The 23,784-nt window shown below is 43.6% G+C and overlaps 1 protein-coding gene across 1 annotated transcript in view; it reads left to right on the top strand.

Annotated features, from left to right (window-relative positions):
* The first annotated feature begins 2,303 nt into the window (after positions 1–2,303).
* Positions 2,304–23,784, top strand: part of PLA2R1 (phospholipase A2 receptor 1) — a 119,256-nt gene continuing 97,775 nt past the window's right edge. The window contains exons 1-3 of the mRNA XM_032355709.1: positions 2,304–2,698; positions 19,473–19,856; positions 22,450–22,623. Coding sequence (XP_032211600.1) covers positions 2,584–2,698; positions 19,473–19,856; positions 22,450–22,623 — 673 coding nt within the window. The 5' untranslated portion in view covers positions 2,304–2,583. The remainder of the gene's footprint in view (positions 2,699–19,472; positions 19,857–22,449; positions 22,624–23,784) is intronic.

The raw sequence follows: 23,784 nt of genomic DNA, 5'->3' as shown, positions 1-23,784 counted from the left end.
TAGGAAATGTGGTGTCAGGAGGCCAGGAAGCTGTCATCACCATTCTTCATTACACTAATTGCTCTTAGATGAAATATGGTTTGTTTCCCCTTTTACTCCTGCTCATATTCATAGCTCTGCTACTTTGGAATATTCTCTCTTTGGGTCAAGGAAGGCTTTCTCCTTTTTTCATTATACAGAGGGTACAACTGAAGCCCAGGGCAGGTGACAGTCTCACCTGGATCCCACAGCCAGTGGGTAACCCAATGTTCCATTGACTAACTTCATTGGCCAGGACGCCCCAATAGCTGCCCTTTGCCCCAGCCAGGCCCATCTACTCACAGTTGCTTATACAAGCATTTCTCACTAAAACCGCTGTGGTTTTTTTTTGTTTTGTTTTGTTTTGTTTTCCCTACAGCTTCTTCCCGTCCCAACACAGCCTCTTCTTCTGACCTTTCTGAATACATCTAACCCTGTATAATCACTCTGGCTCCTCCTGACCTCTCTCCCTTTTTACTCTCCTTGCACTCTCCTTCACCAAAGATTGGCAACACTATTACACTTTGCTACCTGGTTATGCATGTGGATTGCACTTGACAGCTGTAACTGATGCCAGCCCACTCAGACCTGAATCACCTACTTTGAATATATTCCCATAGCACACAATGTACTTCTGAGGTCACAGGAGAAATACTTCATGATTAAAGTCTCTACAGTCAGTATGATAATGGCATCCCTTTTCTGCATGTTTTCAGGCAGAGATGCTAACTTCTACGTCTAATGATGTGCTATTGACTCAGTACCCATACTGGAAAGTCTCACATTCTCTCAGCCTCACCTCTTATTCCAGCTGCCTCTGTAGTAGCCAGCCCTGCACAGGCTGCCCTAGCTGGGGCAATCTGACAGCACCTCACCTCTAGTCATGCCATACCTCTGTTGCTGTCTTCCCCTGGGTCTCTTAGATGCCAAGGCATAGGACCACGCTTAAAGCTCACCATTCCCTAAGAAATGTGCAGAGAAGTTAATAACGCTAGAATCAGCTTGCCCAGCAGGAATGGTAAACCTATAGGTAAATGCTTTCCTCTTTTCCTCAGGACAGACAGTTCTGAGGCCTTCGGAGGCTCCTGAAGGACTGAACACATGTTGCTACTGCAGTGGCCAAAGCAGTGGCTTTCCCTTCTTCCCTATTTCACTCTGGTCTTCAATCCCATTTCCTGCTAGGGATCTCATCCTAGGTTATGCTTTCTGGGGAACCAGGTTAAAATAGTGCATTCACCTGGTTGAGCTGCCATAAGAATATACCATACCTTGGGTGGTTTAAACAAGAGAAATTTATTTCTCACAGTTCTGGAGGCTATAAAGTCCAAGATCAAGGTGCAAAGTTCAAGTTTCTGATGAGGGTTCTCTTCTTGGCCCTCATATGGTCAGTCACCTTCTTGCTGTCTCCTCATGTGGCCACTGATCCTATCTAGGACCCTACTTTTAAGACTCCATTAAATGTAATTAACTCTTAAAAGCCCTATCTCCGAATACAATCATGAAATTTAGAGGTTTGGGGCTTCAACATATGAACTGGGGGAGGAGGATGTAATTCAGTCTAGGGCAGACACTGTTAACTCAGAAATGTCGGTTTGATCTTAGCCAATAAGCATCCGAGAAAGATCCTTTGAGATCCCTTCCTCTCCTCCTCCTCCTCCTCCCTGAGAAGGTATAAAATAAAATAAAAAGGGGGAAAAAAGACTACAGTTAGAAGAACTACGTTCTAGTCTTTTCCTACTTAACTAGTTTAGGGAGTAAGTTTTACTAGACCTAGAGCAAATGATTTTGCCTTTCCCCACCGCTTTTCTCAGCTATTAAGTGGGATAACAGCTATAATGTGGGTTAACCCAGCTATTTTGCTGGGTTAGGGGATCCCAGGAGATGGAAAGTGGGGAGACGGCATTTAAAAAAGAAAAGGAGCTCAACTAATGGAAGAACGTTGGGTTACTTCGAGGGAGGATCCTGGTGCAGCCCACGAATCTCCATGGTCCACCTTCCAGAGGAGGGGAGGTCCGGAGTACTCCCAAAGCGCCTGGGTTCAGAGAGTAGCTTGGTTTACTCTAAACTGCTTGCTGCCAGCCCTACAGTGTTTACCAGAATCCGGGTGGTTTGCGAACCCAGATGTCAGACTTCTGTCCCAGAGATTCTCAACTTGCTCACCCCCAACTCCTGTCGGCCTCCCCCAGGAAGGAGAGAGGGGACAGGAAGCGGGAGGAGCTTGCAACGGGCAACTCCTCTCACCCCTCCTCTCTCCCCACCCCAAAGGCAGGAATTTCTGGGACGAGCTGATGGTCCACCGCCTCTTCCTCCTCCTTCTCCAAGCTGGAGTGAGTAGGGCTGGGAAAAAAAACTCCGCAACTTCCCGGTCTCCAGCCCAGAGCCCCGAGTGTCCGCACACTGTGGCGACAGGGACGAGGCGGGAGGCTGGGGTGACGAGTTGCCGGGAGGCGTGGATCACCGAGCGGGCTGCGGTCCCGCCTCCAGCGCCGCGGCCCGGCGCTCGGGCTTTGGCGCTGGCTCCCCGCAACCATCACCCTGGGCGCCCGGCGAGCCCAGTGGTTAGCGATGCTGCTGCTGCGGTCGCTACCTCTTTTGCCTCTGCTGCTTCTGCTGGGGGCACCAGGGAGCTTCGCCGAGGGCGCGGTGACGGCGCTTACCCGCGAGTCCGTCCCGTGGCAGGGTGAGTGTCCCCCGGGCCAAAGAAATCAGACGCGCACAGCGGGGGCGGGGGTGGTTAAGGCAGAGAAGGAAGGGGTGAAACGGGGGGGGGGGGGGGGCAGGAAGGGGTGAGAAGCTAAGGCGACTGTATTTATATGGTGGCCGCGTCTCCTTAGTCCCGAGAAGGCCGGCGGATGGGCCAGTCCTGCACCCGGAATGGCATTGCATCCCACTCTTCCTGGCCCGCATCCTACTCCTCCAGCCCCGCATCCTCCAGGCATCCGCGGGCAGCGCGGCAACCCGCCGGGCCTGGGCTTGAAGGCAAAACTTGACTAAGCTCTGGCCCGGGACCATTTCAAAATGACATTTCAAAATGATCATCTCTCAGATAAATGATGGCAAAAAAGATGTCCCATTTTGTCCGCTCCCAAAGCAAACCTGGATATGTGCCGCCACTTGCCCAGTGGCCCCGAGCCAGGCTTCCATCCTTCTGCTCCTTCAGGAAAGAACACCTCATCTTTTCTGTTAATACCTTGCAGACCAAATGGGGGCGTGGAGCCTCTGTAGGCCATGAACTGTGCAAACTGAAGCCAATCATCTTCTGCCTCTTACTTTCTCTCGTAAGACAAGGGGGTGTGGGATACCCAGAGGCCCACCGAGGAGTACACGAGGAGTACATCTGGCATGCCTGTGAGCCAGAGTTCCTTCAAAGTCACCCCCCCAGCCCACGTGCACAGCTGGATCAAGTCACCAAACAGTTACTCAGCACCCAGTACCCAGAAAACCCACGAAAGCTCTGTAGTCATGAGGGGAGGGTATCCTGCGGGGCCCACAGCCGAGAATAACTACCTGCATCGTTGCCTCAAAGGCAGAGAGGCCGGTGTCCCAAAGTGGAAGCCTCTCTGCGAGGAGGAGGGAGGCAGGGGTAAATAAACCAGCAGGAGTCTCCAGGCAGCCTCTGTCCTCCTCCACCTTTGGGAATGAGTTTGGAAAGAACAGGTAAAACAAGGTGTGATCCATGCCTGAGTTCATTGTTCTTTCTTTCTTTCTTTCTTTCTTTCTTTCTTTTTTTTTTTTTTCCTTTTCAACATACTCTGCCTACAATTTTGAGGTAATCTTTTCTGGACTGTATTCCCTAGCACTCCCACAAGGCTTTATCAGGGACAGGTTGAGTAATTCCTACTTTAAAATGGCCGAAGATCAAAGACCTCCTAACCTTCTTGGTAAATTCAGTGAAGATGGTCCTGTGGGGACCATCTTGAGTGTGACTTGAGTGTGTGACACTTGAGTGTCACAGTCAGTTAAGCGTCTCCCTTCAGCTCCAGGTCGTGGTCCCAGGGTTCTGGGATAGAGCCCCACATGGGGCTATCCCCTGCTCAGAGAGGACCCTGCTTCTGCCTCTCCCTCTGTCTGTTGCTCCCCTTGCTTGTGCTCTCCCTCTCTCTCTCTGTCAAATAAATAAATAAAATCTTGAGAGAAAGAAAGAAAGAAAGGGAAAGAAAAGAAAAAAGGAAAGGAAAGGAGGGTCTTATGGATGTACATCTGACCCACTGGTAGGATCCATCTCCACTAAGAGTTTACCATACAGTGCTTACTCCTTTATATTTCAAAATGTGCCTGAGCACTAGGTATCTAGAACAGGGCAGCAGTCTGTAGGACAGAAGCTGCACCCAAGCCACACAGAGAAAATGCACCAGTGAGCCTCTGAGCCAGAGTTAGCACTAAGGAGCTAATCCTTAATATATGTAGCAGCAGACCCAAATCCTGGCCTGAGATAGTTTCTAATCAGTGCCTTCATCTTAGTGGTCAAGGGCAAACCATCTGCTACCTCCTGTACATTCCAAGTGACAGTTTGCAAATATGAAAATCTGACATAGTTGGCAGAGAGATTAGTCAGGTATGAAAATGGTGTTACTGGTATTCCCTGAAAGTGTGGCATTGGAGACTGTGTGACACTGAATGTGCCAGTCCTTGCACTGGCTCCCCTCCCTGACTTCAATCACCCACATCAGTAAAAATTTTAAGTATAATCTAGATGGGTTTCTAGTATAATATAGAAATTGGGTTTTTCCTGTCTATACCAAGATGGAAAAAACAAATCTTAGCATTGGAAGGGACCTGAGACAGCCATCATCTGAGTTGTTTCATCTGTATTATTGATTGAATTGATATGAATTACAAGCATCCCAGTCTTGGGAGGCAGCTGATGGGTGCTCTTGTACTGACTTTTCATTTACCAATAATTTTTGTGTCCAAAAGTCTATAGATACAGGGTCATATAATAGTCAAGTTCATGATCTCTGAGCCAGACTCTATGGGTCCAAATCCTGTCTCTACCATGTACCAGCAATGTCACCTTGGACAAGTTACTTCACCTCTCTGTGCCTCAGTTTCTTCATATATAAAAATGGGGGGAATAATAGTACTTCCTCAAGTGTTGTCCTTTCATTTCAGTATCCCCACAGCACCATCTTTCTCTGGCCCGTCCAGGCCATTCTGACAGGTTGACAGTCCTTTACCAATCATATACTGCCCTGTGCACAGCACTGTACTTCTGCACGTCTTCTGCTTGTATCCCATCTCTCGTGGGCTATCACACAGGCCTCACTGTGATTCTGGAAACCGAGCTCTTCTAACAAGTGCTGCAACTTGGTAACTTCACTCACTTAAGGATGCCAACACTGGGAGGGCAAGTGGGAGAATGAAGATGGGAGTGGGCACTCTGGGGAAAGGTGGACATAGTCTCAGTAAAAGTTGATAAAGGAAATGATCAGGGACAATAAAAGAATTTTAAAGCTGTACTGAGAGCTGAAAATGATGTGAAATGGCCTCAACCAGCCAATAATAGAGACTTTCCTCAGCAGTACTTATCTCCCCAGGGGCAGGACTGGATGGAGACTGGGGCTGTCTTAGTCCTTCAAGACAGTCAAGGTAGGCTTTTCTGAATGAACAGTGACCAAGGAGGTTGGGGTGCTGACAAGCTGATAAGGTAAAGGTGTACGACCATGGAGACTGTCTAGAAGAAGACTGAACTAGGGTAAAGGGGTATGGTCATCTCTTGAAATCCTGTGCCAATAGGAAGAGAGGTGAGGAGCTGAAGGCTTCAGCTGTTCATTCACTATCTGTTGAGTACTGTGTGGCTTGTCTCCCTTGGATTGGATTCACCCACAAGTAATCCCTGAGACATGTATTTATTTCGATGCAAGTAGTTTGTTTGGGAGATGACTGTAGAAGACACAATGAAGGAGTGAGGAAATGAGAAGGGCTCAGTTTCACAGGAGCCCTTCTCAGTGACTGTGGAGAATGCAGTGGACCCACTGAGGGCAGGAAACAGAGGTATTCATCCACCAACTCCCATTCCTCCCTAATGCAGCGTCCCTCCTGGGGCACTAATCTCCTGGTCTCTGGCCTGCATGGAGCACGGTCAGGCAAGAAGACACAGAGAATCAGTCAGAAAGTATGAGAACTCTCTCAGGTAAATGACCTCTAGGGTGACCGTATGGATAACCAATGGAATCTGCTACTCACTCCCAGATTGGGGAGATAAAAATATGAGCAGGATATGTCCTCAAGAGGCTGAGAGTCCAGAAACAGATAAAGAAACACAAAAAATTACAAAACAGTGCAAGAAGATGTTACGATAACAGGGAATGAGCAAAGTTCTTAAGTAGGGACTTAAGTACGGACTGGCCTGAGGGGCTGTGGACTACAAGAGGGCATTTATTTTCCCAAAAGATAAGTAGGTAGTTGCCACACAGGCAACTTTCCTCCAGAAAGCACAGAATGTGTGCAAAGGCACAGAATCATGTATTAGGTAGTATGTCTGAAAGTTCTAGTCTAAGCTCTTTTGGATGGAAGAGAGAGGTCCCATGGGAGGTCACTCAGGCAAGCACTAGACTGGGTATCAGGGCACTAAGATCTGAAGAGGGGCCCAAGGACAGGCTCTCCTGTGAGGCCAAGCCTCCTGGGAACTGAGAACTGGCCACTGGGACTGCTTGCTGGTCCCTATTTGGTTCTCTTTCTGTAGACTGGTTTCTTTTGCTTCACCTTGCAGGATCTTTCATGTGTAGCTCCCACAGCTTCCTTGGAGGAGTTGCCTAATTTCCTAAGAGAGGAGTCTGGCCACATTTGTCGTAGCATGCTGGCCAGTCCCTGCACTCTGCCCTTGAATTAGAGGCCTTCCCGTGGCTGGTAGGCTGCGACTGTGCTGTGAGATACATACACGGATCTGCTCCATCAGTGGCTGTGATGGAGTAGATCCCCAGAAGAGGGTTGTGGCAGGACAAGAAGTTGTGACAGATCTATATTTGGATGCATGCAAGAGATGAGGAAACGAAGAGTTTGGTTAGAGGAACTCTGCTTAAGGAAAGTAAATTCTGGTGGTATGAATTGAGTATTGCTGAGAAGAACCTCATGAGTTCAGACAAAAGGGAACCAGAACACACTTTAAAGTTTAGGAATGCCACGGCTGGTTTGGGACTTGAAGAGGTTAGTTATGGAAGGCAGCAAAGAGCCCCTGTGAGAGATTAAATCGACTGCTCATGAAGAAAGACATTGATGCCCTGAGCTAAGTCATTGATAGCAGGAATACTGAGAAGCAGAAGGTTTGGACTCAAGAAATATAGGTTAAAAAAGAAGAAAATTAAAAATAATAAACAGTGAGAGACATGGGAGAAAGGCAGAACAGAAGGGGCAGTGGTTATACAATAGAAATAACAAGTTTTGGAGGTGGATCCTTTCTTGGCAGTGACTAGGTAGAAGGTGTGGTTGTAGGCGTGGTCACTGAAGTGGAGGAACAGGTGGAAGAAGGTCCTGGAGCAGAGGAAGTTGAGGAACCCAGCATCCACAGCAATACAGACATAACTTGTGTAAAACAAAAGTTTCATTTAAAAAATACCATTACGTCATGCAATGTGCTGCTACTCGTCTACTCTGTTCCATTCTACTTCCTTTGATAATTGATGCATTGCTAATCATGACCCTTTCATGAGCCATGACCCATGGTGGGCCAGAGTGTTAGGGCATCCGTGCAGAAGTTAAAGGCTTTGAGGTGGAGAGGAGAACTGCGAGCCTGCTGGCATCAAAGTCACAATGAATGTGAGGAAGAGGTCAGGACGGGACACCCCAGTGTTGAGGAAGGGAAGACTGTGTGTCATGGTGGAGGAGTTTCTGACACAGGGCGATGAGAGCCACCATCTGGAGGCAGCAGTGGGGAGACGTGGTGACCCTGAGATTTTCCGTTAGCTTCCATTTCTGATACAACAGTAACGATGGCTCCCTTGACTGCTCCTCATAGTACCTAACATTTGAAGAATGATTACTGTGTGCTATTTCACATACATTAACACACTAAACCTTCACCACAATGAGGTAGATACTATTACTACATACCCTTCTTTATGGATGAAAGAGGTTAAAGAGTTTGCACCAATAGGAACTTGAAAAATGGGAATTTGAATCAGGCACTCAAGCACTAATGCAAAAGACACCCCCCCCATAGCCTTGTGAGCTCATTAAATAGTTCATTCTGTATCCTGTTGTTTGATGGGAGCACATGATTTGATTCTGTGACAGGAGGAACAGAAAGCCAGCCTCTTGTTTTCTGCAGTTCCTCCTTTTCCAAACCAGTATATCTACATGTAAGAGTGAATATTTTCATAAAGCAGAAAAGCTATTGATTTTTTTTTTAAAAAACATTGTAGGCAATTCCTACACTCCTGGGCAATGAGCCATTCTCCTAATCTAGAGATGTAGAATTTAAGTAAAAGCCTGATCAGATACTGGTTTAGCTGTCCTGATCAGCTATCAATCACTCCCACCACCTGATTCTGTTTCTCCTGACTTCACCATCACCTCTCAGAATCTCTTCCACTTCAAACTTTTCTCATTCCAGCTTCTCTGGCTGGCTCTTCTCATGAGCCTTTAAGAGTCATCATAGACTTCCAGTTTTCCTGGTGCTATACTTTTTCTCATTAAGCTTCTAACTCTTCCTGTTGTTGGTTGGTAGAGTAACTGATACCACACAGTGAAGGTTCCAAGCCAATGACCAGAACAGTGGAGTCAAACTAAGGGTTCAGATGTCCCCTCATTTCCCTTTTCTTGACCTAAGAATTTGCTTATTTATATCTGGCTTTCTGAAGAAATGATTCCTTTGCTTTGCCTCTTCTAAACTCATCCCTGTGTGATGAATTCTCATATGATCTATCAAAGTAATATAATTGAGACATTCATAGACCCTTGCCTCCACTTTCTTTTAGAAATTATCCTTGAAAGCCTTTTAGGAGATGTTCCAATACAAAGCTAAGAACATAAAGTATATATTTTTTAATTATTCAGAGTTAAAGGAAATATAGTTCATAAAAGAAACAAAAGAATGCCTTATAAACACTGTATTAAGTCATTCAGGGGAAAAAATTTAATAAAAGGTTACTCAAGAAAAAGGGAGGAATATTATTACAATTTCTGTAAATTGGTTCTGTGATACAGAGCTAAACAAAACAAATAAGAGGTTTCTGCTTTCATGTGTGGCCACATGATTTTTTAATTTATAAAATTCTTAGAATACTACGGTTCCAAAGAAATATGCTATCACGCTAAGTGAAATAAGTCAGTCAGGGAAAGACAAATACCGTATGATTTCATTCATATGTGGAATTTAGGAAACAAAACAAATGAATAAAGGGTGGGGGAGAACAAGACAAACAAACAAACAGACTCTTAACTGTAAAGAAGAAACTGATGGTTACCGGGGGAGGTAGGTGGGAAGTGGGTGAAATTGGTGACGGGGATTAAGGAGCGCTCTGCTTGTGATGAGCCCTGGGTGATGTATGGAAATGTTGAATCACTAAATTGTACCTCTGAATCTAATAGTACACTGTGTGTTAACTAACTGGAATTTAAATGAAACCTTGATTTAAAAAAAAGTAAATGTCTAACTTAAAAATATATTCAGCCTCCCAGATAATAAAAAATGCAAAAAAAAAAAAAAAAAGCTTGTTAGCATAAAAAAATATGCTTGTAAGAAGTTTTACTATTTCTGGCTTTTGGCTTTCTGCTCTTGAGAATTTTCCTTTTCACTTATGAAAATATAAGAGGAAATTCAAAGTCCAACGAAAAGCACTGTTGTCTTATTTGGCACTATCCGTGTTCAACATTAAGATCTGCTTTTCTTTTATTAAAATTTATAGAGCGATCATAGTGACTGTGGTCATCCTTTTCATGATCCTATGAAGCCAGTGCTATTACTATACCCATTGTGCAGATGGAGAAACCAAGGCAGTTACCATTCAGCTTCAAGCAGTTCTGCCATAAAAGCAGTGCTCTGTTTTTTGCCAAAGTTCTTCTGTAGTGGTAGATTTGTTTAGGTAAGAACAGGGTGGGCTCATGGGCATGTGGCCAATGAAGACACACACAGAGTGCTGTCCTCAGCAGGGCATTGCACTTGGTGTTTAATGTTCTGTGGTTTAGGAGTCTTGTAATCCTTAATAATTTTAATCTCTGAATTTGTGCTTTAGGCATGAAAGCTCATGGGACAACAGAGCATGAGCCAGAAGCTAGAAGCCTCAGCTCAAGCTCAGTCCCACTTGTGTCACATCCACTGACGTACCCCCACCCCCGCCCCAGATCCCCTGGATGGGTTCTAAGCCGCTGCCTCCCCACTCCTACCCTCCATCTACTGTGCCAACAGACTGTGTTCAGGTTGGGAGACAGGAGGACTGGGGTCTGCTAGTGGAAGGCCAGTGGCATCTCAGGGAGGAGCAAGGCCCTGGCTATCCCCGCTAGCCTGACAGCAGCAGGCATATTTGGTAAGGACTGAGTGGGGAGCCTGTCACCTATCCCCAATCCAGGTACTGAGTTTGAGTCCAGCACTTCCTGGCACAGAGGCTGCAATCCCTTGTAGGCTCACAGGAAGTGGAGATTGACTTGACTTCCCTACCCCAGGCAGGACACCACATTTTTATCTTACTTTGGGTAGCTAGCAAAGAAGGTAGCCAGCCTGAATCAGAAGCATGGGGACTCAAAATTTGTAGGCTGAATTCCTAAACCCCATTACTTCAGAATGAGACCTTATTTGGAGATAAGGCCTTTATGGAGGTAATTAAGTTAAAATTAGGTGATTAGGATAGACTATTTATATGACTGGTGTCCTTACAAGAAGGGGAAATTGGGACACAGAAATAAGCATCTAGAGTAGATGAAATGAAGGGGCACAGGGAGAAGACACCCATCCCCAAGCCAAGGAAGGAGCCTGGAACAGAGCCTTCTCTCACAGGCTCAGATGGGGCCAATCCTGCTGACACCTTGATTATTTAATTCTAGTCTCCAAATCGGGGGCGCCAATAAATTTCTATGAAGTCATTCAGTTCGTGGTACTTTGTTATTGCAGCCCTAGCAAACTAGTCAGGGTCTAACACTCTATCTACCATTGGAAGTTGTTTTTGTGTTTGTGTTAATTTCTATCTTCCAGTTAAGTAAATGTATATTTTTCTGAAATGGGTATATTCTTTTTTTTTTTTTTTAAGATTTTATGAATTTATTTGACAGATAGAGATCACAAGTAGACAGAGGGGCAGGTGGGGAGGGGGGCGGGAAGCAGGCTCCCTGCTGAGCAGAGAGTCTGATGCAGGGCTCCGCCCCAGGACCCTGGGATCATGACCTGAGCCGAAGGCAGAGGCCTTAACCCACTGAGCCACCCAGGTGCCCCAAAAAGTAACTAAGGTAGATGAGCTCGAGTAAATACTTTTGTATTCAGCAATGTCACATCCTTTCCTGGGTTGTTTTAGTTGTTGGTGGAGTTGTCCTCTGTTTCTGTTTGTTTTGGTGACCCAGTCTCTGAATCATATCCCCAGGGTTTCAACAGGCATGCATTTGTGAGGGAAGTTTAACTATGTTCTGTCTTACTGTGTCTTGCTGTAACTTGCTCTTTGTAGCGAGGCTTCCTGGGGACTGAGATGGCATATTTTCAACAGTCTATAAGACGATAACAGAGCTGCTATGAATAATGATTTTTATACCAACAATGTCTACTAGGTACTTTCAAGTTAAAGGCAAAATGATGGAGGGACAGACTAAAAGCTAAAAGAAGAGGAAGGTTTTCAACTCAGTTTAAGAATTCACTGGTAAGATACAGAGAGATAAAGCGAAGAACTTCAGAAGAGATGAGATTTTCTGCAAGGATCAGGCACTGCTAAATGAGGATGGGGGAGAGGAAGGGACAGGAGGGGATGTGAGTAAGCAGAGAGTGGCAAGGACAGTCTAAAAGGGTTAACCTACTTCACACAGGGGTTGGTAACAGGCAATTCGAATCCCCACAAAACTGGGGCCAGTGGAGCTGATTAGCTGGGTTTCATGTTTCCCTCATGTGAGAAGGAGTATTGTATGCCCCCGTGGAACTGGGAGTGGCGATTTGGGAAGATTAGAGAGAAAAGGGGAGAGAACACATAAAAGGATTTAGCAAGAGGGATCCCCTGGGCCTGTGGAGGTGATGATTATCCAGGTTCAGAAGCTGTAGGAAAATAAAGCAAGCTCAAAATCAAGGACAGTGCTAGGGCAGATGAAGAAACGGAAGTTCTGCAGAAGGATAAGGGAATATTTTAAAATGTAATTTACCCTTAGTTGATTAATAGAAGGCAATTGAGAGGCAGCCACAGGCTCTGTTAGGTGCTGTCAGATTAAGAGACAAACACCAAATCTCAGATGCATTTGGGGTAAAATGCAAATATTCATGCAGAGAGGGCCAGGAGGGACAGGCACACTTTCCACTTTGTTCTGCGGGACTGTTCTTTCACGTACAATGCACATGCTGCAAGCATCAGAAATTCCTTGCTTATTGGCTTGGAAAGTCATATTAAGAATCCAGATTTTCTGCATCATTCAGCCATGAACAGAACTTGATTCAGCAGTTTACAACATCCTTTCCTGCTACAGAGTAATCTAAGTAAGGAACACAATCCGATCTGAATCCACCGTTCACTGGATAGGACAAACCCAAATTTGTGTAGCTAGAAAAGGTCAGTACATCTCAAGAGAGATGCCGCTCACCTTCAGATTGGTTGCAGGGGAGAAATGCCCTCTCCCCCCCCACACACCTTCTGGAAACCTCCAATGCCCAACTGAGATACAGTAGTCTCCCTTTTTTCACAGGGTATACATTCCGAGACCCCCAGTAGATGCTTGAAACCACAGATGGTACCAAACCCCATACATACTGTGGCTTTTCCTATATATACATATTTATGATAAAGTTTAATTTATAAATTAGGGACAGTAAGAGATCAACCACAGTAACTAATAATGAAATAAAATAATTAACAATATACTATAATAAAAATTATGTGAATGTGGGCTGTCTCTCAAAATACCTCATTGTACTATACTCACCCTTCTTTTGCTAATGTGAGATAATAAGATATCTATGTGATGAGATGAAGTGAGGTGAAAGCCATAGGTATTAGAACATAGCATTAGGATACCTGTGACCTTCTGGTGACACATCAGAAGAAAGGTCTCTGCATGACCATGGTTGACCTCGGGTAAACTGAAACAGCTGAAAGCAAAATGGAAGCTAAGGGTGGGGGAGGGACTACTGTACCGTCAGAACAGACAGGAACCTAACTGATTCGAGAGATGCTGTAGGGCAGAGAGTGCCTGAGCACCAGCTGTGTGGGTGGGTAGAGGAGAAGAGCTTTAAATCCCGGGAAATGGGGTGGGAGATTGAAACGGGATTGTATTTGGCAAGCTGTGGCTTCCTAATAGCTTTCTTCAGCATTGCACTTGATGTGAACTGTGTATGTGAACTTTTCCTTCCACTTCCCTTAACATGGAGGAGCGCAGAGGCTGACTTTGTATGTGTAGTTGGATTACATGGCCACCATCATAATGGCATTCACTGAATATCAGAAAGCCCTTCGCTTGCCTAAAATCCACCATAAAAAGAGCATTTCTTTAGGAATTGTTGTTTTATTGCTTGTTTCAAGTGGTTTTTTTGTGTGAAAAGTACAGAAACCTCAACGAAGTCTTAGTGCTTCAAACCTTACCTTATTCACTCACCACTTCAAACCTCCATCCATTTCTAAGAGAAGAAGTGTTTAAAGCAGAAGGAGGCACCCACGGAAGGTGGGGGTGATCCGAAGGGGTGCTGAAAGTGAAATGTCCTACAGGCACCTCCAGTCAGCAACGTTTAAACAGATGGATCGGACTGTAATAGTAGCCCCAGCCTTTAGACTCCAACCTCTTGGTATCATAGGAATTGGCAGGCATTTACCAGCCAAATGAACGCTGAAACTAGAGAACAAGTCATTGCAACTACCTTTTCCAGAAGCCTTGTATTCTGTATATCACTAAGTCTTATCTCATTTTCCCCCTTTGAATTCTCTTTCCAGTGATTGGAGTCTCACCATTCCCTCCTTTCCTTTCTCACCACAACCAGCTGAATTGAGGCCTTCTGTTCCCTTGCTGGATCGTAGCAATAGTCCCCAGACCACGCTCCAGCTCCAGTGGTGGACTGTCTCATCCCATCTAAAGGAGAACTCCGCCAGGCCAGGAACTTGGACGTTTGTCTCACACTTATATTCTTAGCGCCTAAAACACTGCTGGGCACACAGTAAGTGCTCAATAAAGGCTTTTGTTGAGTGATTCACCATGCCAATTCATCTTCACCATGACCTCAGTCATGCTTTCTCTTATTCTTTCTCATCGGAACAATAGGAGACAAATTTTTGAATAAAATTCAACTTCTTCATAAAATGACCCCAAACCATCTCTTTCTAACTTTATATTCTATAACCACCAAAGTCTTTTATATAGGTGGGCTCTCTTCACCCTGGAGCTGATTAATTTTGTCACTTCTGAGCTTTGGTGATACTCGCTCTGTCCAGAATGCCCCCTTGCCCACCTCCCCAGCCATGCACCAATAGACCTCCTCCACTATTCTGAACTCTCTCTTTCTCTCTCTCTGCAATGAAAACAGACATCTTGCTTGGTTAGTTCATCAGTGTACCTCTGTGTGTGACAAAAGTTAGGTCCCTAATAAATGACTGTTGAATGAAAATGTGTGTGCATGTGGCATGTGAGAGAGAGATTGAAAGAAAGAGAGAGATTTCTCTGATAAGCCAAATTATCCTTCCTAGCCCTGGCTTCTACCTCATTGTGCTTATTTATATCTCTGACATCAAAATATACTTCAACATTAAGTTATAATTCTTTCTGTACATTTCATGATATACTCCCAGGGTTAACATTAATTCCTTAAGGGCAAACACTATGACATACATATTCTTCTTTCTGCAGGGTTCCTAACATATACCATATTAGGGACTGAAAAAAATCTGTTTGAAATTTTAAGTCACGTACTTCAAATTGTTTGGCAACAACCTGCAGCAGTTTATTTTCTACTTTATAGGTTATAAATTAGTGTATGTAAATAAAGCTAGAACTAGACCTATATAGTCCTTACTGAGATTGTGGATACTAAACTTTGGAGACAAAATGCATTTTAAAAAATGTAAAAGAATGATTCAATGAAATAACCTTTATAGTTCCACCAGCTCTAAAGTCCATGGTTCAGGTTTATGGGCAAAATTAGTCTCCAAATGGCATCATTCCTTCCAGTGATGTTCTCTGTCTCCTTCTCGGAAAGCGAGCAAAGTGAATGCATGTGCACACTGTCCCCACTCAGAATGATCTGAGGACACTGAGGACCCATGTCCCCCTCACATATGACACTAGTTGAGGATCCAGTCAAGTGTTTTAAATTCTGGGCCATTTTCTTTTGTTTACCATCACTTGCCTTTAAGTGCTGTTTTTTGTTTTTTTTTTTAAGATTTTATTTATCTATTTGATGGACCGAGAGAGATCACAAGTAGGCAGAGAGGCAGGCAGAGAGAGAGGGGGAAGCAGGCTCCCCGTTGATCCCAGGACCCTGAGATCATGACCTGAGCTGAAGGCAGAGGCTTAAACCACTGAGCCACCCAGGCGCCCCTTAAGTGCTGTTTTAAATGCAGTTATAATGTTTTCTTTGGAACTGATGGAATTCCCTTCTTTTCATTAACTAGAATTCTCATGATTTCAGAAGAAATAGATATACTTTTAAGGGACAGATATTTAGGCAAGTAATTCAGCTCTCTACTCTGGAATCCTGCACGGTGCCTACCACATGGTTAGCACTCAATGAATTCTTAGAGAATGTAGTAATATTCTATAGGTGGTCATGAAAAGATGACCTTAAACTTAAATTCCACATTTGATCCGGAAAGAATTCTCCTCCCATTTCTTAGAAAAGTACATGTTATCCTGTGGGGCCAAAGGGTGGGTCTAAAATGATCTCCTCCTCAAAATAACCCAGAAGTAGAAAGTAGAATCGCTGTCTTCCGTGGATTCTCCCCGCCCCCACCAACAGCATAAAAGTTAGCTTATAAGTTACTTCTAGTAAATCAATCCTTTCTTTCCTCTTAAACTTATAATTATGAAGGGAAGTATAATAACATTTTACTGCAAAGAGATTTAGTAATTCTGGCAGTACTTCATTAATCACTTAATCAGTGTTCAAGCAGAACTGATGTCCTTGGCATATATAATCAATCTTGATTCCTCCCACATTTGATTTTCATCCTTTCTGAAACCTGACCATAGACACTAAGGATTGGTGGCTTTTTTTCACATTGTGTTTTTCTTACAGACAACTCATATATGCATATAATAATAATCAGAGTATTGATACCTACATTGGGCCTCCTCATAGTCTATGTGAAAGCAATTGTTTTCTCTTCAGTGAATTTATAGAGATTAATGGTGCCAGGACCAGATTCTATTATAGTTTAATGGGAAAATGGGATTGGATCATTTTTTAGCTTCCTATGGCATAGTATTCTTTTGGAGATGGCATATTTATTGTTATTGTTAAGCCAGAACTACTTGTTTATGATACATTCTGAGGAACTTTTCCAAAGCTACATTCTGAAGGCAGCTGGGCATGAAAACATATTAACACTCCAAAAGGGAGCAGCGTGGGATTAAGTTTGTCAAATATCTTCTGCTTCAGAAGGGTATTTTTATGATCACTGGTGTAACTATGGAAGCTCCGGTTCTAGCACTCCTTTTCTCATAACATTTAATAATTTGAACGTTTAAAAATGTTATTTATTCACCCAAAATTTTAGTGACATACAATTTCCATGTTGACTGACAGACCATCCATTCACTCACCCATACACTGCTTGTCAACATCATGCGTTTTTCTCTGTCTTTTAAGAGAACTGCAGCATAGACTTCACAGGTAGATACTAGTGTAGAAGATGAACAGATGAAGACTCTTAACTCATGACTGCACGTATATTTGAACAAACAGACAAGAATTTTGTTTTCTGGCTTTTGAAGCATATTTATCCTTCATAAAAGGTTATTTCATATTAAGTCTACACACACTGTATGCTGCAAAAGCTAGAGTAAAAATGAATTTTTCTGGTAATGATAGAAGTCTTTGGAGATGCTCAACTTAGCACTCTTCAGGTGTTCAATCAGATCTACAGTTGCCTCTGCAGAATAAGAGGCTTTGGGAAGCCAAAGGGATGATGGTAACAATAATAACAACATCGACTTGCTGAAGTCTTCCTATGCCAAAGTGGTGTGTGATGTGCTGTCCATGGGTTAATTTAATGGAATGCTTTTAGTATCCCTGTGAGAGCAGTATCACACATGCTCCCAGTTCAAAAGGGAAAGGGGAGTCTCACTGAGATTAAAAATTTGCCCAGAGTTCCAGACTAGTCTGCCTGATTGAGAGCCCTCAACCACTCATCTGTCTACCCATCTTAGATGTATAAACTGAGGCCCTGTGGGCTGAGATCCAGCCAGTAAGTAGGTAGCTATATTTGAACATGTATTTGAGATAGACACTAACCTACCGAACAATTACAGTAAAATAATTGTCCTTTAGTGAAAAATTAATGAAACAGTGGGCTAGCTAGAAAGTAATTAGTAGATTACAAAAGAAATTAAGGTGGACCTTCTACTCGGGCATGAAAAAGAGAGTTGGAGAAAAGGTTAATTATCAGAATCCCCATCATATTGGCAAGGGATAGATTTGATCTTGAATGACTATTACTAATAGCCATATAGACATGGTCTTCATTAGGAAAACAAATTTCCTGATCTAAATGAAATCTCCCTAAAACCATTCATTCTCTTCCCTCACCCAAGCACACACTCGCTTCTCTTTTGCTCTGATATATGATGATCAAAGCAATTTTCTGACAACTAATTCAACTCCTCAAATTATGGTTATAAGTGAGGTTATCAATTATTAAATGAGGTATAGCTTTAATTAATACATTGACAATCTTTTTTTAAACAACATCATAAATGATTTTGGGTACTGTAAGTCAGTTGTTGGCCTGAGGAACTTTGGAAAAAAATAAAAGAACTTTTACCAAAACAAAACACAGTCCCCATGAACCAATGCACAAGGAAGCTTGTTCTGCACTGTCCCAAATCTCTATAAGACCTCCTCCTGTCATACAACACAAATTGCCCTAAGCCACAGCCATTTTAAGGAAAGCTGATAAGGTCCCTTCAGATTTTTAAAGAACGGACAGGAGGTAAAATATAAGAAGGGACCCTATCTAATGAGAGAACAAAAGAGCTCTTGAACCCGACCAGACATTCTGAGCTGAGGGACTCAGGAAACCAAGTCCTGCCAGCCTCTGCAGGTGCGACTATGTAACTACCAGCACACTTAATCAATATCAAGCATTTATTGAACTTCTATAATGGACTCACTACATTCTGTGCTTAGACTGAAGAAATTAGACAGGATTTCTACCTCCAAAACCCTATGAGAGGACAAGTTCATAATTGTATAACAGGCGTTTTCCAGACCAGTGACTTGAGGTATAGTCCGATAGCAGACAGGTAGCTAACACCCATTCCTGGCTGGGCACCACCAGCTCTTCCACAGGAAATTCACTTAGATCTCTTCTTCTGGCTCCAGGGGGTTAGAGGCTCATAAAAGTGTCAGAAAATCCTACTTTCTCTAGATATCTCCCTGTGGCCTATGTGGCTTGGCCACTGCCATATTGCTCTGTCATCCCCCAGGTATCTTCACATGATCCAGGTCTGAGGTCGTGTCCTGGGCATCCATCTATTGCTGGTCCCACCCACCAAGGCTGCTCTTGTGAAGAGGCCATCCCACAGCAAGTGTCCCCACTTTTTCACTCTACATGGACCCAGCACAGAGAACAAATGTGGAGAGGCTTTTTTCCCACCAGCATTGCATCTTGTATCAAGACACAAAACCACACTTCAATTAAACCCTTTTGTTTTTCTGTAGGATTTGATGGTAGAACTTTTCATTTCAGTGACCCTTGATTCAGCTGGTAGGTTTCTAGTACTCATGCACTTGCCTGAAGAAAACCAAAGGGACACCATACCTCTGGGCACACAATGTCCCTTCCATTTAGCCCGGGGTAATATTATCAATCCCCGCTCTCTACCCAGTTGTGGTGCGCGCCTTCACCATAATACCATTCCCCCACGGATCAACCGGCAGCCTTTGCTACAGTACGGCCATGGAGGTCTTAGATCACTTTCTCATTAATTCCAACAAATCCTTTTTGTTTCCCAGGAAACCCTTCTGTTTTGTGCAAAAAATGCTCTTCTGGTGGACCAGCTCAACTCCAGATCTGTTCCACATGGCTGTAAATTGTGACATATGGCAACATATAGACATGCTCTCTGGGATCCTCATGACAGTAGTTAATGATATATGGACGTTGCATGCCATGTTTTCTCTTTTGTTGTTTCAGATAAAGGAATATTCGTTATCCAGAGTGAAAACCTCAAGAAATGCATTCAAGGAGGCAAATCTGTACTAACCCTGGAGAACTGCAAACCACTCAGCGAGCACATGCTGTGGAAATGGGTTTCAAACCACCGCCTCTTTAACTTAGGGGGCAGTGGCTGCCTAGGCCTGAATTTATCTAATCCAGAGCAGCCATTGAGCTTATACGAGTGTGATTCCACTCACGTTTCCTTGAGATGGCGCTGTAACAGGAACATGATCACCGGCCCTCTCCAGTACATGGTGCAGGTGAACCACAACAACATGCTTGTGGCCTCAAGGAAATATCTTCACAAGTGGATTTCCTATATGTCAGATGGTGGAAGCATTTGTGAATATCTGCACAAAGGTGAAAAAAATAATTAAATAAAAGTACTCATGAAACGTTATATTTAGAAGGTTTGCCCCTAAGTAAAGATTTGTAAATTATATTATATGACAGCACCCAGAGCCTGAAGGGATGTCTAAACACATTTTAGTTGCTTACTTGCTTATTATAAAGGGATTACCGGAGTCCTGGAATGGGCTTTCTATATGCTGCTAAAGAAGCAAAACTCGAAATTTAAAGATATTAGGGAAGAAACCACTTAAATAACTCTGGAAATCGGTGGAAAGGAGGAGAAAGAATAGAAGGCTGGAAGAGGAAAAAATAAAGGTGGGAAGAATAGGTCTTTGAAGTAAAGACTTGGCAGGATGGATAGAAGAACCTCTCCTGCTCCCATTTCTCTTGTTGTAGAAACTCAGCACCATGTGTGAGTATGTCCACAGAGCACCTCAAAGCCTCCTCACTGGCATCCCCGTGATGGTTGTGGACAAGGCATTTAAAGATAAACCACAGACTACTGTCAGGAGCCATTGGCATGTGTCAAGGGGTGGGAAAGCATGTTTCAGGAGTGGGGGTTTTCCTTCTCCATAGTTCTATAATTTGGGCATTTTGAGCAGAAAAAAAAAAGGCAAAGAAAATGGCATAAATTCTGAAACCTCAAACCAGTCTCAGATTTTGTTCTGTAGCTCTCTTCATTCATTCACCCACCCTTCTTTCACGTAGTTATTAAACACTGACTATTTCTTGGGTACAGTGCTGGCCATTTAATTTACACAAGCCAACAAGACAGATGTGGCCCCTGACCTCATGGTGCTCTATAGAATTATGCCTTAACAAGAGCATATCCTTCTGAAAACTTTATACAAGTCCTGGGAAGCAGAGCAAGAGACTCCTAAGATCTAAAGCAAGACTTTCTTTTGTACCTACAATAAATGAATAAAAAAAGAGCCAAGAGCAAGCCATTTTCAGGACTCCCTACAATAAGCAATTGCTGTAAGCTGGCACTCTGAATAGTCTTCAGTTCTAAGGAAAAACGTAATATTTTGCTTTATGTTAGTTTTTTAGCCATATACTCACATTCCTACACACTCAGGGGAAGACTGAATAGAAGTCAGGGGATCAAAATAAGAGGATGCATCCTGAAATACCGGTAGTTCCTAAACAGCCCAAACCTACAGGGCTGGCAACGTGGTGTGTGGTGTATGTCTAGCCCCTGTCAGCTGTGGCGAAGGAGGGAGAACCTCCACAGCTGGACCTTCTGCTCCAAGATCCCCTCAACTGAGGGTGGCCCAGATGCCCCTCCCCCTTGAAAGCCCTAGTTGAGTCATGCTCAAGGCCAAGGATACCTGATTATTGTAATACTCTGAGCCAACAGGCCACTTCCTCATACTCCTCTCTCCTAGACTCTTGTAGAGGCCACCTAGCTAGTCATCCCATTTTCCCCTCTCCCCATGTCGGTTTGGTTTGCCACACTACACCCTGAGATACTCTTTTAAAATGGCAATCCGACCATGTCATTTTTCCATTCAAAACCCACTATTGACTTCCCACGATCTCACAGCAAAGGCCCAAATCCATAATGTGGCAGAGCTGGACCTCTGTGAGCTGACGCTCCAGCTCATCCCCAGTGCCACTTCCTTTTACCCTTCTTGCTCTTTCCCATCCACCCCCCCTACACACACACACTTGTCACACGCTCCAGCTCATCCCCAGTGCCACTTCCTTTTACCCTTCTTGCTCTTTCCCATCCACCCCCCCCACACACACACTTGTCACACGCTCCAGCTCATCCCCAGTGCCACTTCCTTTTACACCTTCTTGCTCTTCCCCATCCACCCCCCACACACTCTTGTCACAGGCCCTCCATATTTGCTGTTCCACCCACCAGAACAACTCTTCTGCCAAGACTTGCATCTTGTCCAGTTCTTATTCAGAGAAGCCTTCATGGGCAGCCCTCTCCACAATAGTGCTCCTCCATCCTTCAAACACACACACACACACACACACACACACACACACACAGCCGTTCTGTCTTCTGCCCTGCTTTGTTTTCCTTCATGGCACTTACCACAATCTGAAATTATATGTTTACTTGTACACTTGTTTTCTCTTCGTCTCTCCCCTCTAGGACAGAAGCTCCATCTGAAAGGGAACATGTGCAGGTTTGCTCTCTAGAACATCCCCAGTGCTAGGCACATTAAATGTCCAACAAATATCTGTTGAATGAATGAATTCATAAGTACCTATATAATTCTTGAGGTTCAGATGCTGATCCCTGATGTATTAGGGGGCCAGAAGGTATTTTAAGTAAATCTTCATTTAATTTTCCTTCTCATCCACTGATAAATATGTGTGCTACTGTGTGGGGGCACCATTGTAAATAAACAGGCAGGAAATAGGTAAAGAACCTGTTTATCAGCATGTGCTCTGAAGCCAGCACTTACCCTTGTACCTTCACATACACTAGACAGTGAGGCCCCAAGAATTCTCTGTGGAATAACAAGGGCCTTACCCATTGTATAGGATCTCAGTCAATAAAAAGCACATTCACTAAATGACAGTTCCCAAAGATAAAGTTGACATATGCTTATATCACTTTGTCTTTTTTTTTTTCTAGATTTGTACACAATCAAAGGGAATGCCCACGGGATACCATGCATGTTTCCCTTCCAGTATAACCAACAATGGCATCATGAATGCACCCGGGAAGGGCGGGAAGACGACTTACTGTGGTGTGCTACAACCAGTCGATATGAACGAGATGAGAAGTGGGGATTTTGCCCAGATTCCAGTAAGAATAAAATCTAGTTTTCCCCATATGTCATGAATGAATCAAGCATGATTAGAAAGTTATCTGTATTTTAAAAAAAAGCACCAGGATTGGTAGATTGAAGTCTGAATAAGCACTCTGATTCCATTTATCCAGATTTTGATTTTATGTTTGTTTTGCCTTGAAAAGACAATTCTGATGTATATTCTTTTTTTCCGCTTATGTTCAAAAGATGTTAATTAGCCATTCTTCATTAAGCTCAGTGCATAAGTGAGGATGCTTTAACCAGAATGAAATTATAACACTCCGTGCACTCATTAATCCCAGCTTCCGGGCAGAATATGTCAAAACAAACCTAAATGCATATAAAACTTGTTCTTTATTTCTACTTTCACCCCACCCCCTCCTATAAGCTGCCTTAATTTCTCCCATGTCCAGACTGCTTGTCTTGCCTATTGTCAGGTCCAGGGATCAGCTGGTCCCCGGGTGAACTTTCTAAAATCGCAATTGCCCACATTATTTCTCAACAATGAGTTCTCATCTTGAGTTCCCTCTTATTGCTCAATTTCTAGCTATAACCTCAAAATCTGACAGCTGCAATGTTCTAACTTTTTTTCAGTTAGTACTTTATTATTTTATTTTTATTTAGCTAAAAGTTTTCCAATAGCTGCTAAATATTGAAGAATATTTATATATACCTTCTACTTTTTTTTTTTTCTAAGAGAAGAGAGAGAAGGGGGAGAGACAAAGGGGGAAGGAGAGAAAATCTTAAGCAGGTTCCATGTCCAGTGTGGAGCCCAACTCAGGGCTCAGTCTCACCACCTTGAGATCATGATCTAAGTTAAGAGTCAGATGTTCAACCGACTGACCACCAGGTGTGCCTATACTTTCTACTTTCTATATTCAGTGTCCTTCACCTTGGTTCCTGCAAATCAGAGAGAATAGCTCCTACTCTCTCCTCTTCCTTGCCTACCTCCCCTCCATATATATGACAAAATACAACAAGTAAATGTGAAACAGAAGCAAAGTGAAGAAACGAATTCCAAAGAATGTGATTTAGAAGTTATCTGTAGAATTGTTTTCTAATCTAAGAGCAAATTTGGCTTAGTGAATAAGAGAGTACAGGCTCTGAAGTCAGACAGACCAAGCCTGGAGTCTGTTTCCCTTCAATGATGAGATCTT

This window comes from Mustela erminea, chromosome 8 (assembly GCF_009829155.1).
Source record: "Mustela erminea isolate mMusErm1 chromosome 8, mMusErm1.Pri, whole genome shotgun sequence".
NCBI classification, from domain to species: Eukaryota; Metazoa; Chordata; class Mammalia; order Carnivora; family Mustelidae; genus Mustela; species Mustela erminea.
This window is presented reverse-complemented; position numbering and strand designations above follow the sequence as displayed.